The 18,703-nt window shown below is 46.5% G+C and overlaps 1 protein-coding gene across 2 annotated transcripts; it reads left to right on the top strand.

Annotated features, from left to right (window-relative positions):
* The first annotated feature begins 381 nt into the window (after positions 1 to 381).
* Positions 382 to 18,478, top strand: TPGS2 (tubulin polyglutamylase complex subunit 2). 2 transcript variants are annotated; one of them, XM_044292620.1, is made up of 8 exons: positions 382 to 452; positions 2,445 to 2,535; positions 4,407 to 4,486; positions 9,209 to 9,296; positions 10,933 to 11,064; positions 12,200 to 12,304; positions 15,298 to 15,461; positions 17,452 to 18,478. In XM_044292620.1, the coding sequence occupies exons 2-8, from the start codon at positions 2,463 to 2,465 to the stop codon at positions 17,668 to 17,670; spliced, it is 861 nt and encodes a 286-aa protein (XP_044148555.1). In that variant the 5' UTR covers positions 382 to 452; positions 2,445 to 2,462; the 3' UTR covers positions 17,671 to 18,478. The 2 variants fall into 2 exon arrangements, with proteins under 2 accessions (XP_044148555.1, XP_044148556.1); XM_044292621.1 differs by having other exon boundaries at positions 449 to 467.
* The last annotated feature ends 225 nt before the right edge of the window (positions 18,479 to 18,703 follow it).

Raw genomic sequence — 18,703 nt, 5'->3', positions numbered from 1 at the left:
CTGCAAAGGGTTAAAAGTGCTTTTGGCATGGATATTCATGCTTACCCTCGGCGCTTGCGCACTGGGACGTAATTTTTCCCTACCATCACATTGCGCAGGCGCGTCTCGGCTCCCAGACGCATGCGCAGGTTCCCGGCGTGCTGCTAAGTTCAGCCTTGAGATTTTCACTAGAGCGTCCTTTTGGGCATGCGCAGATGGAGAAAAGTGAGACACGCCCCCCGACGTCATCGCTCATGCGACAGGAAGTCAGAGGGTAGGGAAATCTCACGAGGTAGGGCAGTATAACGCGTCACCGGCGTGCAACGGGTCGGGAGAACTGACAGGGGTAAAACTACATTTCCCATCGTGCTTTAGGTTAGGGTTGTGTATCCTGGTTACGGAGAAGGGGAGACAGTCGTGGAGAGAGGCGGCGGTGGAGGTTTGGGGCGCGCCTTATAGCGGAGGAGGGGGATGTACGTATATAGCAGGTCTTTACGGTGTGCTTCATTTATACCACCCTTTGTTAGCGCTGATTTTCTCATTCATTTGAATTGATGATGCCGGACTATCGGATTTCACCTCACTGCCTGGCTTGATTTTCTGGAAATTGACAGCCTAGTAAAAATCCTACAAGTAGATTTCAGATATGTCTGATGAAGGGTCAGGTCCCTCCGTGGCGCAGTTTCCTTGTGGATTCACAGATCAGCGCCATTGAATGAGGCTTAGGGCTCATGCACACGACTGTATGTATTTTGCTGTCCGCAAAAAATACGGATGACGTCCGTGTGCATTCTGTATTTTGCGGAACGGAACAGCTGGACGTTCGTAGAACTGTCCTAACCTTGTCCGTAATGCGGTTCCATTTTGTTTGCGGAACAGACATACGGACGCGAAATGCACAGGGAGTAACTTCTGTTTTTTTTCCATAGGCTCCATTCTCACGTCCGCAATTTCGTTCTGCATTTTGCGGAACGGAATTGCGGACCCAATTCATTTCTACAATGTGCGGCCCAGCTCCAGAAATGCAGAACCGCACTTCCGGGTCTGCATTTCCGTTTCCAGAAAAAATAGAACATGTCCTAACGGACAAGAATAGGCATATTCTATTAGTGCTGGCAATGTGCGGTCCGCAACAAGTGTTGTGGATCCGCAAAGCACACTACGGACGTGTGAATGGACCCTTAGGGTCCTTTCACACGTCCGCAAAATGGGTCCGCGTCCGTTCCGCAATTTTGCAGAACCGCTGCGAAACCATTCATTTTCATGGGGCCGGGATGTGCTGTCCGCATCCGTACTTCCGTTTCTGCAAAAAAATAGAACATGTCCTATTCTTGTCCGCATATGCGGACAAGAAAAGGCATTTTCTATTATAGTGTCAGTAATGTGCGGTGCGCAAAATTCAGATACGCAATTTGCGGACCGCAAAACACCTACGGATGTGTGAATGGACCCTTAACACATCCGTAGTGTATTTCGGATCCGCAAATTGCCAGCACCCCCATAGAACTGCCTATTCTTGTCCACATTCGGATGCGGACCCATTATACGGACGTGTGAATGGAGCCTAATAGGACATGTTCAATGTATGGAAACAGGATGCACACGGAGTAACTTCCGATGTTTTTTGCTGAGCCATTGAAATGAATGGTTGCGCATACAGTCCGCAAAAATAAAAACAGAACGGACTCGGAAAGAAAACACGGTCGTGTGCATGAGCCCTCCATGGCGTGCAAACTGCAGAAATCCAGGGTCAGCCGCAGAGTCCACTGCAAACACGTGCCGGATTTTTCCAACGTATGTTTTTTTTTGTTTTTTTTTTGTGAGTCCTGATATTTACAATTTAAAGGGGTTTCCATAATTTTTTTAAATTTCCCCCCCATACCCCCAGCGGTACCTGTGATGAGACCTATACTTCTCTATGACTTGTTGCTCCCTTCACTGGTCTTCCTGTCACCGTCTGTATACTTCTGGATGGACAGGGTCACATGCTCTACTGCAGCCAATGACTGGCCTCAATGGTGACATCATCACAGTTGGGTCCCATGCTGCCTGGGAAAGAGTCACTTCTGAGGCCAGTTATTGGCTGCAGCAGCACAGTAACCCCATTGGTACCATCAGGTGTAGGTGAGTATAGATCTCTTTACAGGTACTGCCGGGGGCGGATAAAAAAATAATTCCTGGACAACCCCTTTAAGAGTATGTCCATATAGGATGTGAAATGCAGCTGAAAATACGCAACGGATCCACAGCAAAATCCAGATGGTTTTCATGCGGGTTTTGTCGTCAGCGCGGCTGCAGGTTTCTCCCTCTGCTCTTCAAAGAGTGAATTCCACAGCGTAAACGGACAGGCTCCACCCTGCTGCTCACTTTACGCTGCAGATTTTTTTAAGTAGCGCGGTTTCTCAAAATGTTATCCGTGCCGTGTGTGAACATGCCCTTAAGGGTTAACCTGTGGTTCTCTTCAGGTCCAGTGTCCCTTCCAGATGGGAGATAAGAAAGATGATGCGATGGCTGCTCATGTCGAGAAAATCACCCTGGGAATAAGCAAGATCCTTGGTGAGAGGCTATGCCAACGGGGGGGGGGGGGCTGCGTACATGTGCTGCTGTTTTGACTCTTCCGTTATTTTTGGCTGGTTTCACAAAGCCCGGGACCTCGGTTTTCTTGATCAGTGGGGCCAAACCCCCAGTAATCAGACATCCTATGAATATGTCATCAGGCGTGGGGAGGGTGGCACAGTGGGTAAGAATAGGACATGTTCTATTTTTTTGCGGAACTGGAGTGCGGATCCGCAAATGCAGGTGCGGACAGCACATTCCAGCCCCATTAAAAATGGGTACGGATTTGCAGAACGGATGCGGATCCATTTTGCGGACGTGTTAATGGACCCTTAAAGGGTTCTCCAGTTCTTTTTTATATTGATGGGCTATCCTTGGGATAGGTCATCAATATCAGAATGGCAGAGGTGCGACTCCCTGCACCTCCGCAGATCACCCGTTCTGCAGTAGCTCCGGCGCCAAAGCCGCAAAGCTCCGCCCACTGTGTAGCAGATGGAACTGGCTATGCTGCTGTCAGTTGAACGGGAGCAGCAATGCAGTAACCAGCTCTGCCCACTGTAGTCGTAGTCCCGGTGCCGGAGCTACTGCCAGGAATCGCACAGGAATTGGCCTGGGGGGTAACCCATCCATATGAAATGCCGGAAAACTCGTTAACAGTCCCATTAAAATTGGAAAAACCCTCCCAAAAATGTCACTTTTTTTATTGTAGATTTTCTATGTGTGTCTGCAGTAAATCTTGTTGGTGCACAACTCTGGGGACACTATTGCAGGACAATCATAAATTTTAGCCTTAATGACCAATAATATTTTCTCCCTTTGTGTTCCAGCAGTCATAATTTTTTATTTTTCTAAATTATTTTTTCATTTTGGAGTGTGTATAGTGTAGTAAATAACTTTTTATTATAAAATTTTTAGGGGGAAAGATAAAAAAAAACAGGAAATGTAACATTATTTGCGGAATTTATTTACGGTGTTTACTGTGTGGTAAAAGTAACGTAACATTATTATGTGGGTCAGTACAGTGATGATAATGCCACATTTCTTATATCTTTACTATTGTTCTCTCCTGCATCCTGTCAGCTCTACAACTGCTCCCCTTCCTCCTCCAGACTGACAGGGGGGGGGGCTGATTTAGCTGCTTATATCTCTGGTTTGGTAGCAGCTAGAGATATGGCATGCCAATCTTTCAAACAATACCAAAATCACAGCAATATCTTCAGTACATGGGCAGATATCACTGTTAGAAATTGGGATGCAGTGAGTGCTGCTGAAAGTGAAAGCAAATGCAGCTTTTAGCCGGGATTATTCCCGACTCGATTTCTAACAGTGATATCTCCTGCTTATTTTGGGCTAATGCTGTCATTTTGGTCATGTATGAAAGCCTGGATATCAGCAGCTAAAGCAGCCCTCACCCGTCTACTTCTGCCTGAGCTCAGCTCGGACAGAACAGTTAAGTACTTTTCTCACAGCCCAAGCTGAGCTCAGTTAGGTGGTTAAGGGGTTATCCAAGATGTGCCACAATCACGCGCAGCCGCCACTTCTGGGATTACGTGCCATTGGCAAGAGATTCAGACCCATGCACGCGCTGCAGGTTGTAATCCCAGACTGGGATCACATACCCTATGTATAACACCTGATCACTAGAGTGGCGGCCGCACGGTATGGCGGCGGATCTCGGCTAACCCCTTTAAGAGCTGAATTTGTCATTTAAGGATTTTGTGTAAGGAATTTGCAAAACTGTTTTAGGGACCTAAAAAACCTTTCAGCATATGTATCTTACTGACCGAGGCTAGCCCTTCAGACCCCTAATCACACGGGACGATTTGTGCTTGCCTCCATGGACAGTGGTCATGTGTGTTCTTATCTCCCAGAGTCGTCTCCAGGGGTGACTGAGGTGAAGATTGGGGAGATGACACCTGCCGAGCGTCACACTATAGTCTCCTGGGAGCAGGTGAGTAAAGTCATATACCGGTACATGGTAACATGTGGTTGTAGAGCATGTACAATGCGAGCACCTAGAGCAGCGATGGCTAACCTCCGGCACTCCAGCTGTGGTGAAACTACTCCTCCCAGCATGCTCCATTCATTTCTATGGAGTTCCGGGAACAGCCAAGCAAGTGTACATCTTGGGAGTTGTAGTTTTACCACAGCTGGCGTGCCGGAGGTTAGCCGTCACAGACATAGAGGATGAGTCACCAGAGCAGAACTCACAATTCAGAAATTTCCCTTTTTGTTACTTTAAAGAAAGCGATTTATAATCTGCGCGGATACGATTATGCAGATAAATTCAAATATATATATTTTTTTGTTTTGTTTTACTGCTTTTCACAATGAAATATTTTTAGTGCATAAAATGTCACCATATTTCGAGAGCCATAACTTTTTTTTTCATTGGGGTACATATGACTTTAATGACAGTAATTCTGGCAGTGTTCATACTGTTCATTGCGCAGGATAAATAATGTGATGGTTTTATAGTTCCGGTCGTTATGACTGTCCTGATACCATTTTGCAAAGGTTTTTCAAATTGCTTTTCAGTAATAAAATAGAATATTTATATTTTTATTGGGATTTTTTATTTTTTTTCTTGCAGTTTTGAACCATATTTATTAGGTCCACACAGGGGCTTGAACAATCGTTCCTTGCATTTCTTACAAAACTACTGCTTATGTCGTGCCGTGTATTCTGCATCCAGGGCCTCATGGGTTTCCATGACCTGGAGGCCATTATTAGACCACTGGCTGCCAAAGCTTCTCATTGGCTGCAGTCACTTCATCGGGGGGCACCGATTAGCTGACAGAGGAAGCCCGCTCATTAGATGTCACAGTCCCTATTGGAGTGTGCTACATCAACCTCCCGCTGGAGGTGGCATGGGTTCAGCTCTTGAGCCAATGTCATGTGGGCACTGTAAAGGTATGGCAGGTCACATTAAAGGGGTTGTCTCATCACAGCCAAAGGGGGCATATCGCTAGGATATGCCCCCATTGTCTTATAGGTGTGGGTCCCACTAGGACCCATATCGAGAATGGAGCCCCGAAAGTGGTGAAGGGCGCACTGCGCATGCGCAGCCGCCCTCCATTCATTTTCTATTGGGCTGTCAAACATTGCCGAGCCGATAGAAGTAAATGGGAGCGGTGTCCGGCCATGCGCGGTGCACTCCCATTCATTTCTATGGCGAGAGCGCTTGGGGGAGGTGGCCAGACCGGAGTCCTCCAGCCACCACCTTGCGGTTCTCCATTCCCAATATAGGTGCAGGTCCCAGCAGTGAGACCTTCACCTATAAGACAATGGGGGCATATCTTAGCGATATGCCCCCATTGTCTGTGATGAGACGACCCCTTTAACTACCCTCCATCAGGGCGGAATGTGGGGTTCAGTTTTGTGCTGACGGACGTACAAAAGGGTGCATTTTGAGGCCTCAGAAAATTTGAAGCATTGCACCAAATGGGACATTGTCACCACCCTTTATCTAGACCCGCTTCATAACTAACGAGGTAGGCATAGAAAGTGGCAAATACTAAAAAGGGCACTACCGTCCAAGAACTAGAGGTGCAGGTGTGTAACAAGACTACACAAAGTGATGACATGGTCTGACAAAATATGGACTTTTCCCCCTTGCCTCCATACAGAGGGGTTGCCAGAGAGTGTCCCCAAGGGATCTTGCAGGGGAAACCCATATCCAGACAGCAGTATTACATGTCATACATAGAAGGACCGAGCTGGCTTTATTGAGCAGAACCAACCTTTGTGCCCTAAGGGTCTCCCAGCTAGTGGGTGGTCTGTTTTTCTGGTACTTAGATATAGAGGAGAGGTCATCAATATCAGATCGGTGCTGGTCCGACACCCAGCGCCTCCACCGATCAGCTGCTTCAGGCCAGAACAGGGATGCTATGTCAGATCCTGTTCATATCTGCAGTGTTATCAATTCCATCACATTTTCTTTTTCCTTTATTAAAAATTGATGACAGCAGGTGACGGTCTGGAAAAACTGCTGAAAACTTTCCGTCCTTCAGTTTAGATCAGCGGCAGAGTCAGTGAAAGCACCTGCACACTTTAAAATCTTCCACCAGGGGGCAGTAGTGGCTCACAGTAAAGCTTGGTTATGGGAGGTGATTTTCACATGGTTTACTCCGCAGCGTATCACTCCACACAGGTAAGCAAAGAGAAATGCGCTGTGAACCATCGAAGCGCGGCATGTGGTGCAGTCAGGGCCGTAAGTATTACTGGATCTGCTTAGAATTGTCTGAGTTATGAAAAAAAAAAAAATATATATATATATAGCACTGTAAATCTGATGGGCAGCATGTCTGCCTGCTGGGAGACTCAGCAGCATGTTGTATGTGTAGGACTACAAGTCCCAGCTGTACAATGACACTGCTGATACCCACAGAGTCTTCCCCCTACCTGTTCTTGTGCAATGCTCTGCAGAACTCCTCTAGTCTGTCAGCTCTATGTCCAGCATTTGTCTCCTCACTGCCTGCAACTACTCAGTAAGGCTAGTTTCACACTTGCGGCAGGACGGATCCGACATGCTGTTCACCATGGGGGGCGGAGCTCCAGCGCAGCACGGCGGTGCACGGAGAAAGCCGCCAGACTAAAAAGCCTGACATGCAGTAATTTTAGTCCGGCGGCCTTTCTCCGTGCACCGCCGTGCTGCGCCGGAGCTCCGCCCCCATCCCCATTATAGTCAATGGGGACGGAGCGGCGGTCCGCGGGCACGGCGAAATAGCCGCAGGACGGATCCGACATGGTGAACAGCCTGTCGGATCCGTCCTGCCGCAAGTGTGAAAGTACCCTAAAGCCTTCAGCCCTGAGTCTGTGCTACTGAAGGGGTTAATGTTTTTCCTGAACATTCCAGGGAGAGAGCAGACGGCAGTGCAGGGGGGTGTGGCCAGCACAGTGATGTCTTGTGTACAGATCTCTCAGGCTTGTGCACGAAACATCATCGGAGCAGGGAGAGAAGCTGACATCACAGGTCATGTGACCCTCAGTGAAATCTGAGAAAGGAGCCACTGCAGATAAAGTAAGTGCATGGTAAAGTCCTTACATTTGCCTAGTTAAAAACATACAAAGAACAAAAAAATAACTCAGACAACCCCTTTAAAGGAGTTGTCAGATATAGAAACCTAATCATACAGCCTCTTGGGGAATCCTGAGCTTAAAGGGGTTCTACAGTTTGTTTTAACTGATGATCTATCCTCTGGACAGATCATCAGCATCTGACCAGCAGGAGTCCGACACTTGGGACCCCTGCCCATCAGCTGTTTGAGAAGGCAGCGACCTTCTCAAACAGCTGATCGTGTCAGACCCCTGCCGGTCAGATGCTGATGATCTATCCAGAGGATAGATCATCAGTTAAAACAAACTGCAGAACTCCTTTAAGGGGCTTTCTGGTGCTTCGATATAGATTGTCTATCCTCAGGATAGGTCATCTATATCAGACCAGTGGGGGTCCAATACCCAGCATCCCCCACCAATCACATGAATGGGAACAGAGCTAAAGTACCCCGGCACGGCCGCCACACAGTGGATGAACCTTTTTCCTTCCGCTCCATCCACTGTAGAGTTTCCAGCGGCTGTGCGAAACAGCTGATCTATAGGCGTGTTGGACCACCACCCACCTGATCCAGATTACATCCTGAGGATAGGTCATCTATATCTAAGTACCAGAAAGCCCCTTTAATAGAAGGGGGTGCTCTGTTCAGGAGCCTCATCTCTTACTCTGGAGGACCTGTTCTGTCCTGCATTACACATTTATAGGAATGGGTGTTGTGTAATTCTTAAAGGGGTTGGCCCATATTGTACATTGTGGGTGTATCAATAGGTTAAGTCCCCAATGTCTGATAGGTGTGGGTCCCACCTCTAGGACTAGCACCTATCCTTAGAACAAAGCCCGCAAAGTCATGGAGGGCGCATGCGCAGCCGCCCTCAATTCATTTCTATCAAGAGTGCTGCTCTGCTATTTTCGGAAGTCCCATTAAAATGAATGAGAAACGCACTAAGTGCACAAGCGCAGCCACCACACTATAAACTTCTATGGGGCTGACGGAAATAGCCGAGCCAGACTTTTTTTTTTTTCAGCAGTCCCAGAGAACTGAATGGAGGGTACATGCGCAGTGCACCCTCCGGCTTCCGTTCAAAGGAGGGGTGCTGGTCACATATCCTAGAGATATGCCCCCAATATCCAAGATGGGCCAACCCCTTTAATTTCTCCTGTGATGGTACTGCTAGGTTTACCAACAGATGATGGATGCAGGGGAAAATTTTGCTTATTATCAAGAGTCGCCACTCTGTTACATCCGTTTGGCCATAGGCATGGTCACATGCACTGCTCCAGCCAATGACTGGCTTCAGCAGTGATATGTCCACAAGCAGCACGTCACTGCTGAAGCCAGTCATTAGAGCAGAGCATGTCACTATGGCCACCCGTATGTAAACGGCACAGGGACCAGAACATGGCCACATCGGGGGGCAGCGTGGAGCGGCATGGAGCAGGCAAGTATGAATGTTCTGTTTCAGGGGGCATGCTGTGGGCACTCGATACAAAAGTTTACTGGAAAATCTATTTAATACTGATAAATGGTAAAAAAGGATGTTAGATTTATGTCACATGCGTCCTGTCGTGGATGTTCCTACACCTGGAATGATGAGAGATTTTGGTTTAACTTTCTAGAAACACTCCTGTCTGTTACCAGAAGATCTGAAGAACTTCTATCTGATGACTGATGGCTTCCACATGTCCTGGTCTGTGAAGCTGGACGGTGAGTCCCTTCATTCCTTCCAGCAGTAGGGCCGTCACTACCTAACTAAGCAGTGTTACCATTCAGGCGGTAGGACAGATGGATGACAACTCCATATACAATGGCCATATTATCACCCGGCTTTCTCAAGAACAGATGCAACTAAGAATGGCATTGATTATGCAGAGAAAGTTAATACAAGGCCACTTACTAATGTATTTTGATTGTCCATATTGCCTCCTCTGCTGGCTGGATTCATTTTCCGATCACATTATACATTGCTCGTTTCCATGGTTGCGACCACCCTACAATCCAGCAGTGGTGGTCGTGTTTGCACACTATAGGAAAAAGTGCTGGCCTCTCTGGTGGCCGGGACCATGGGAGTGGGCATAGGCTGGTGCTTTTTCCTATAGTGTGCAAGCACGACCACCAGCCGGCAATATGGACAGTCACAATACATTAGTAAGTGCCTTGCAGGGGCGTAGCTGCTTTGGGGCCCTGACCCAGAAGGGGGCCCATCCAGGTAGAGGAGGACTGAAAGATTTTGTCAGGGCGCCCTCAACAGTATTACACAATGAAATGATATACAGTGACAGTATAGACAGTGTAGGAAACGGATGGAACAGCTGCCGGTGTTCTGCCAAATCTCTATACCTTGCGAAAAGTCTATACTGGAAGTGACGCGGCCGCACAGGAATCAGCTGGAGGAGGGTGTGCGCGATAGAAGTACTTCGTACACCGCGCATGCGCACTTAGGTGTATAGAGATTTTGTATCTGTTTCATCAGATCTCCCTACCCCTGAGTGCGCAGGCGCCACAAATCATCAGTTGCAGTTCAGCTCTACTATGTGGTATCCAGCACTCTGCTCTGCGGTAAGGATGAACTGCAACTGATGATTTGTGGGCGCCTGCGCACTCAGGGGTAGGGAGATCTGATGAAACATTTTGCGCTGCAAAATCTCTATACCCCTAAGTGCGCACGCGCGGTGTACGAAGTACTTCTATCGCGGCGCTGCAATAATTCTTTGCTAAGCCGGTGAATGTGTTATTTGCTGAAGTGACACAACCCCTTTAATATAAGTTTTAACAATGTGAAAGAGGAGGAGAAGTGAGGCCAGGCTTATACGCTCTAACTACCACATGCGGCCAAAGCCCCTCTCTGCCCTGGCGGGCACTGGTAATGCCTTGGTTTTACCCAAATAATCGCACACCTATTGGCCGTTGAGGGCAGTTCTTTGGAGACAGGTGGCGGCCAGGTCATGTTAACCCAGCCGCATACTTTCCTTTTTATCCAATCCACTCCTGGTGTTGGCTCCAGAACTGTTTGAAAAATAAATCTGTATGCGTATCAGTCTCCTAAGGATGTATTCAGATGGCGCAGTTAAAGCCACATATTGAAAAGGCACAACAACCCTGCGTGCATAGTCTGAGGTCAGAACTATGATGGGCTGTGCAGCTATTCCTAGATACCCTGTCGCTCAGGTTCAGGTAGGAGGCTGTTCGGGGCAGAAGTAATCGCTGTTTGCCCTCATGTTGATGACTATTCACATTATTGGTACTGGAACATGTCACAGATTTTCCACCTACCACAGAAAATCCACATCGTATCCCCGAGGTGTATAGGTACCCCAATGCTTTTCCCTTATGTCTCTGACAGATAACCCAGTCCAGGTCGGCTCCATGGTAATCAATAGCATTTCCAACCTGATTCACCTGAGAGGCTCCTCGTCCTGCTCACTGCCAAACTCCCCGACACTCGCAGACCTGGATGATGACTCTGACGAGGAAGGTAAGGAGCCATCACAGCTTTTTACGGATATTCTCCTATGCTTGTGAATCCTTTGCTTGTATTGGCTTTACCTTCCGAACTAGCTCTTGCAGGCTTTTTGGGTTCTCCAGGACTCTGGACTATCCTTAGATCATCAATATTAGACCAATTGGGGTCCAGCTCCAGAGCTGCGCTCACTATTCTGCTGGTGGAGTCACTGTGTACATACATTACTGATCCTGAGTTACATCCTGTATTATACTCCAGAGCTGCGCTCACTATTCTTCTGGTGCAGTCACTGTGTACTTCCATTACTTATCCTGTACTGATCCTGAGTTACATCCTATATTATACTCCAGAGCTGCACTCACTATTCTGCTGGTGGAGTCACTGTAATCAATGGATGTCCGTATAGCTCTTTGTAATCAGTGTAAATTTTAAATATATATATATATATAAAAAACAAGGACGCATTATATGTACAGTATGTTTTGCGATCACTCAAAAACTCAACCATCGATTTCAACGAAACTTGGTATACACATCCCTTGCTACCTGGAAATAAATCTTATGGGGGTCACAGGTCTCTAGGACGTACTGTTCCTGAGATATTCCCAAAAAATGACCTGTATTAGCCAATAGAAGCCTGCAGATCTTTCTCTTCATATCCCAACTGCCATACACAAGGTCACATGTTCCTTATCAGCCAATAGAAGCTCGCAGGTCCTTAGTCTCCACATACAGACAGTTTTACTCCAGGTTTCCATAACAACCCAGCCATTTTTCTTCACTGCTGCAGGTCAGCTTTAAAGGGGCAGAGCGCTATGGATGACGCTGTTTAAGGGAGTGGAGGTCACAGTTCAGGGGGCAGGTAGGGTGGCTCTTCAGGCCACCCTGAAAAGACAGACTTTTTGGTGCCATTGAAAAATAACACCCCTTCCTGCAAAAAAAAACAGGCCGTCATACGACTGTCAGCAAAAAAAATTTCTGGCAGGATGTTTCAATAAAGTCTTTAGCGAAATATAAAACGCGTTACATACAGAACATATTAGTTTGCGGCCTTTCAGTGTCAGTGACCTTTATAATAAGCGCCATTAAAAAAAAGTTTAAGATTCATGGCGCTTTTTAATGTCTTCCTTTTCTCCTGATTTTTCAGGCCTTCCGGAAAAACCACATTTTGATTCGCGGAGCGTGATTTTCGAGCTGGATCCATGTAATGGAAACGGAAAAGTGTGTCTGGTGTACAAAAAACACAAATCAGGTGAAGCTTTGCATGGTGGTTATATCCCTGAGAGGCTAATCTCCACCGCTACAGAGATTGCTTTATCTTTAAACTGATGGCAGGTGACGAGGGAACCACATTGTCCATTGTGATGGCTTGCTGGGTACTGGTTCTGTACTGGTTGTACTGGGACTTGTGCCCAACACTGCCATAGAAAAGCATCAGTAACTCATGAGTTTCCAGAAAGATAGGATGTGATTGTAAGAAGAATGAGAGGATGATGGGGTTCAGTGCTGAGAACTCGCCTCTAATCAGTGGGGGGGATACAGCACTGCACCTGTACTGATCCTGAGTTATAACCTGTATTACACTCCAGAGCTGCACTCACTATTCTGCTGGTGGAGTCACTGTGTACATACATTACTGATCCTGAGTTACATCCTGTATTATACTCCAGAGCTGCACTCACTATTCTGCTGGTGGAGTCACTGTGTACATACATTACATTACTTATCCTGCACTGATCCTAAGTTACATCCTGTATTATACTCCAGAGCTGCACTCACTATTCTGCTGGTGGAGTCAACTGTGTACATACATTACATTACTTATCCTGTACTGATCCTGAGTTACATCCTGTATTATACTTCAGAGCTGCACTCACTATTCTGCAGGTGGAGTCACTGTGTGCATACATTACTTATCTTTTACTGATCCCGAGTTACATCCTGTATTATACTCCAGAGCTGCACTCACTATTCTGCTGGTGGAGTCACTGTGTACATACATTACATTACTTATCCTGCACTGATCCTAAGTTACATCCTGTATTATACTCCAGAGCTGCACTCACTATTCTGCTGGTGCAGTCACTGTGTACATACATTACATTACTTATCCTGTACTGATCCTGAGTTACCTCCTGTATTATACTCCAGAGCTGCACTCACTATTCTGCTGGTGGAGTCACTGTGTACATACATTACATTACTTATCCTGCACTGATCCTAAGTTACATCCTGTATTATACTCCAGAGCTGCACTCACTGTTCTGGTGCAGTCACTGTGTACATACATTACATTACTTATCCTGTACTGATCTTGAGTAACATCCTATATAATATCAAGGGAAGAGAAACAGAACTGGATCGCACATCCACAATGCTATGCTTAGATCTAATTAAACTCGCTTCTCAGCACAATATTAAAGTGTACAGCCCCCCATAATGCATGCTGTGCAAGAGGCATTAGTGTACATTTTGATCAAAAGGCATAAGCCCACTCACCACGCCAAGGTCGCCTCTTTGAGTGGGACCTAAGCATAGGATTGTGGATGCCCTAGGGGCAGGCCACTGTGGAGGTCACAGTTAAGAGGACGGTGTTGTGGAAATCACTGTTAAAGGGAACCTGTCACCGGGATTTGGGGTAAAGAGCTGAGGACATGGGTTGCTAGATGGCCGCTAGCACATCCGCAATACCCAGTCCCCATAGCTCTGTGTGCTTTTATTGTGTAAGGCTACTTTCACACTAGCGTTGTTTTAATCCGGCGTTCAATTCCGACACTGGAACTGCCCGCCGGATCCGGAAAAACGTGTGAAAACGGATTACATTTGAATCCTGATCAGGCTTTTGATCACAATGGAAAAATGCATTGGAAAAAACGGATCCGCCATTTATGGACTTTAACTTTTTTTTCACATTTTTCGGGTTTAACATGCAAAAGCCGGATCCGGCGTTAATGCAAGCTTTTTGGCCGGAGGTAAAAATACTGCATGCTACGTTTTTCTGAAAAGCCTGATCAGTCAAAAAGACTGAACAGAAGGCATCCTGATGCATCCTGAGGGACGGACTCTCCATTCAGAATGCATTAGGATAAAACTGATCAGTTCTTTTCCGGATTTGAGCCCCTAGGACGGAACTCAGCGCCGGAAAAGAAAAACGCTAGTGTGAAAGTACCCTAAAAAAAACCTATTTGATACATATGCAAATTAACATAAAAGAGTCATATCTTACTTGTGTGACCAGAGAAGAGTCATATTTTCAAGCTCTGACTCATCTCAGGTTAATTTGCATATGTATCAAATCGTTTTTTTTACACAATAAAAGCACGGAGAGCTATAGGGACTGGGTTTTGCGGATGTGCTAGCGGCGATCTAGCGGCCCATGTCCTCAGCTCTATACACAAACTCCCGGTGACAGGTTCCCTTTAAGGAAATGGAGTACTGTGGAGGTCACTAATAAAGGAATGGCCGCTGTGGAGGTCACTGTTAAATGGGCGGTCCACTATGGAGGTCTCTGTTAAGAGGACAGGGAACTGTGGAGGTCACAGTTAAGGGGGCGGCCCACTATGGAGGTCAGTGTTAAGGGGCGGGGGGTTGTGGAGGTCACATTTTAAGGGAACGGAGCTCTGTAGAGATCACTGTTAAGGGAGCGGGTTATTGTGGAAATCACTGTTAATGAGACGGGATACTGTCACTAATAAACGGGCGGCGGCTGTGGATGTTACTGTTAAAGGGAAGGGCGCTGAGGATGTTACTGTTGGAGGTTACTGTTATAGAGGATACTGTCAATATCTTTTAACGACACACACAAACATTAAGTTAAATAGATGAAATCTACCCGTGTGAAGCCGAGTCCTTCTGCTAGTAAACAGTATAACATTAGTAGGTGTCTATATGAGCCTAATAAAATAGTTTTTTCGCCTCGCCCTATGTAGTTAGTCTGCATCAGTCTATGTAGTTGGTGGACATCCACATTCCCCTATATATTTGATAGATGTCCTCTGCCCTGTATAGTTGGTAGACGTCCATATCACCCTGCTTAGTGGATCTCTGTATATTTGCTGTAAATGAATACCTGTGTGATGTGTATGATTGACGTCCTATAATATAGTGCCATGCTGCCACCTGATGGCGCTATTGTTACACCGTCATATGAGGAAGATCCAGGCGATATTCTCTACTGTCACCTCATTCACCTGGTTATTACCTGTTTAAACGTTCAGAAACTGATCCCGTCTTTTCTTCCATCAGGGGAGACGTCTCCTGACCCGACCATCTGGTTCCTGGACCGCGCTCTCTACTGGCACTTCCTTACAGACACATTTACAGCTTATTACCGGATACTTCTGTGTCACCTGGGGCTTCCACAGTGGCAATACTCCTTCACCAGCTACGGGCTGAGCCCACAGGCCAAGGTGTGCACAGCTCATGTCTAACACACTATGGGGAGACATATGGGGTGCTGTAATGGGTGCTGCTGTCCCTCACCCCCATACAAAATCATTGCTCCTGGACAACACAATCTGCTGCCCGGGAACATGATTGAGGTGTCTGCACGTCCGATGATTTCACTTGATAAACGAGTGTTTCACACCTTTACGAGTGTTCCTACCTTTTCGTAGGAACATTCATTCTTGTTAATTTGCCCCTGATATTAAGGCCATGTAAATCTACCTTAAAGGGTTTGTCTCACTTCAGCAAATGGCATTTATCAAGTAGAGAGTTAATTCCAGGCACTTACTAGTTTATTGTCATTGTCCATATTGCCTCCTTTGCTGGCTGGATTCATTTTTCCATCACTGGATTGCAGGGTGGTGGTAACCATAGAAACGAGCAGTGTATGATGTGTTGAAAAAATGAATCCAGCCAGCAAAGGAGGCAATATGGACAATCGCAATACATTAGTAAGTGCCTTGAATTAGCTTTCTATACATAAATGCTATTTGCTGAAGTGACACAACCCCATTAACTCTTCTGTCTCGAAATGTTACTCTACTTTTTGCATCACCTCTTAACGGAATAGTACGACAAATTTTGCAAACTTTTTGAAAAGTCACAGTTGATAAATCGAGCCGAAATCAGCTCAATAGTCTAACCATGGCCACATTGCAATATAGAAATGCAAAATGTCACAAAATGTTTGCACAAATAAGACCAGAAATTTTCAAAGCCCTATCTTGCAATTTTTTGAAGCCAGAATCTGGGAGTGCAGGTCTTGAGAATTCCCCCATTGTCCTTAAAGGGGTTGGCCCAGTCTCATACATTGGAGGAATATCGATAGGATATGTCCCCAATTTCTGATAGGTGTAGATTTTGCAGCACCGTCTCCCTCCTCCCCTGGTTGTCCTCTCCACTATGTCTTTAGTTACTGTGTTACCTTAGCTTGGCTTCTCCAAGTAAAATAAACCCGAGCAGCAGCAGTCATTGTGATAAAATAACAAAAGAAGATGTACTCGCCACTTTTCGCCCCTGCCGCTTCCAGTGTCGCGCTCTCCACAAGTGTTTGTTTTTCTGGCATCAGTGTGACGTTCTATGCCTACTATGTCACCTCTGCAGCCGGTCACTGGCCTCTGCTGTCATGCCCCATGTACTGCTGAGGTCAGGGATTGGCTGCAGAGTGACCTGGTGTCTATGGAACGTCACTGCTGCAACCAGGAAGATGACGTCAGTGCTGCAGGACCAGAGTGTGACCCTAGAATCGGCAGAGAAGAGGGGTCAGTATGACTTTATTTTATCACATTTACAGCTGCTTGCCTGGGTTTTATAAAAGGGCATCTGTCAGCAGATTTGTACCTATGACACCGGCTGACCTGTTCCATGTGCTCTTGGCAGCTGAAGGCATCTGTGTTGGTCCCATGTTCATATGTGTCTGCATTGCTGAGAATAATGATGCTTTACTAGGAGCAACCGGGGGCGTTCCCATTACACCTAGAGGCTCTGCTCTCTCTGGAACTTCTGCACTCTTGTGACTTTTATTGACAGGACCAGGAGTGATTACTTTTTCCTCGTCTGGGCGTGTCAGAGGGAGCATAGACTCTAGGAGTAACGCCAACGCCCCCGTTGCTCCTAGAGGCTCATTTGCATATATTAAAGATGCTGACAGATGCCCTTTAACGCGGACAACCTTTCTTAGTGTCAGGAAGTTACTGAACACTTAGGAGCCTGCAGACGGGGAGAGGAGACCTGTAGGCTGGAGGATGGTGGAGCGTCATCATCCCATTGAAGAACACCCGGACTGTAATGCGTGATATCAGGAGTCCACAGATTGTATTCATCGGTCCTACATTCAGCCTTTTCCCAGCCTTAATTGGCTGATATCAGGGAACATCAGCTCACTTGTATATGTGTATAACATAACCATAAGACCAGATCCTGAGTCACTGACCCATGTCATTCTTTTGATAGCAATGGATGAACCTGTACAAGCCCATCACCTTCAGCCCCCTGCAGCTGTCCGAGGATCCAGACTCCTTCCTCAACAAACTGGACCCAAACAAGATCTTCAAGGGCAAAAACAAGACCCCGGTAACCAAGAAGAAACTGCCGGGACCACCCACAGGGTACCAGAAGAATCCACTATCTTCTTCCAAAAAACCGGAGCAGCCTGCTGTGCCCCGGAAATGACATTACCAGCCCCTCAGGGGTAGTGGGTTCTGCATCTTCTTATTTATTCAGATGTGTACATACACTGGGGTCACTGGATGTAAATGATCATTTTATATTTATTTATTTTATTAGTTATTTCAAAATAAACTCAACTAATGAGCGATTACTCCAATATGTCATTTAATGCGCAAATTCAGACTAGAGATGTGCGAATTGATTCATCTCATCAACAGGTTTTGTTCACAGGGGGGGGGGGCACCGCAGCTGAAGAAGCGCCCACCGAAGTAGAACCTCTGCCCCTGCTTTGAGAATTAGGTAGGAAACTATCAAGGACGGGCTAAACATCCAACCCTGTCAATCGAGCGGCAGATGAAGAATTCCTTATGAGATGAATGGATTCACCCTTCTCCACACCAGATGAATGCATAGACTGTCTCAGGACCAGAGTGATTCCTCATTAGACTCCGTTCACATTACGTCTGCAGACATACATTGCGAGGATTTACCAACGTACAACTCCAACAGAAAGCTGCAATAAATGTCTCTGCAGAGCAAGGATCCGCAACCCTTCGGCTCCAGCTGTTGTGAAACTACAATTCCCAGCATGCTCCATTCATTTAAATGGGAGTTCTAAGAAGAGCAGAGCAATTATGCATGCTGGGAGTTGTAGTTTCACAACAGCTGGAGTGCCGGAGGTTGCTGACCCCTGCTGTAAAGGCATAAAGTGACGTGGGCTCCGATTTCCAAAAAAGTGTGTTATACTGTGCTTTTTATTTTCACTGTATTCTTCTTTTACTGTATCTCCCATTTAAAGGTTGTGGTGATACTGACTTACTGTTTGTTTCTTCCATTGTCTGCTGCTCTTTAGTTCTGCTACAATCTGTGACTCCAGATCAGATGCATTGTCTATTGGAGTCTGAAGTAATCAGAAGTCTACCTGTGTCTCTTCAGTGGCTCAGACAGTTGTTCTGTGCTTGCTTTACCCTGCAGCTCTGCTTGTTCTTGTGGAGTATAGGCAGAAGCCCGGCCTATACAGCAATAACAGCATGAT

The sequence above is a fragment of the Bufo gargarizans genome, chromosome 1 (genome assembly GCF_014858855.1).
Source record: "Bufo gargarizans isolate SCDJY-AF-19 chromosome 1, ASM1485885v1, whole genome shotgun sequence".
In the NCBI taxonomy this organism is placed as follows: Eukaryota; Metazoa; Chordata; class Amphibia; order Anura; family Bufonidae; genus Bufo; species Bufo gargarizans.
This window is presented reverse-complemented; position numbering and strand designations above follow the sequence as displayed.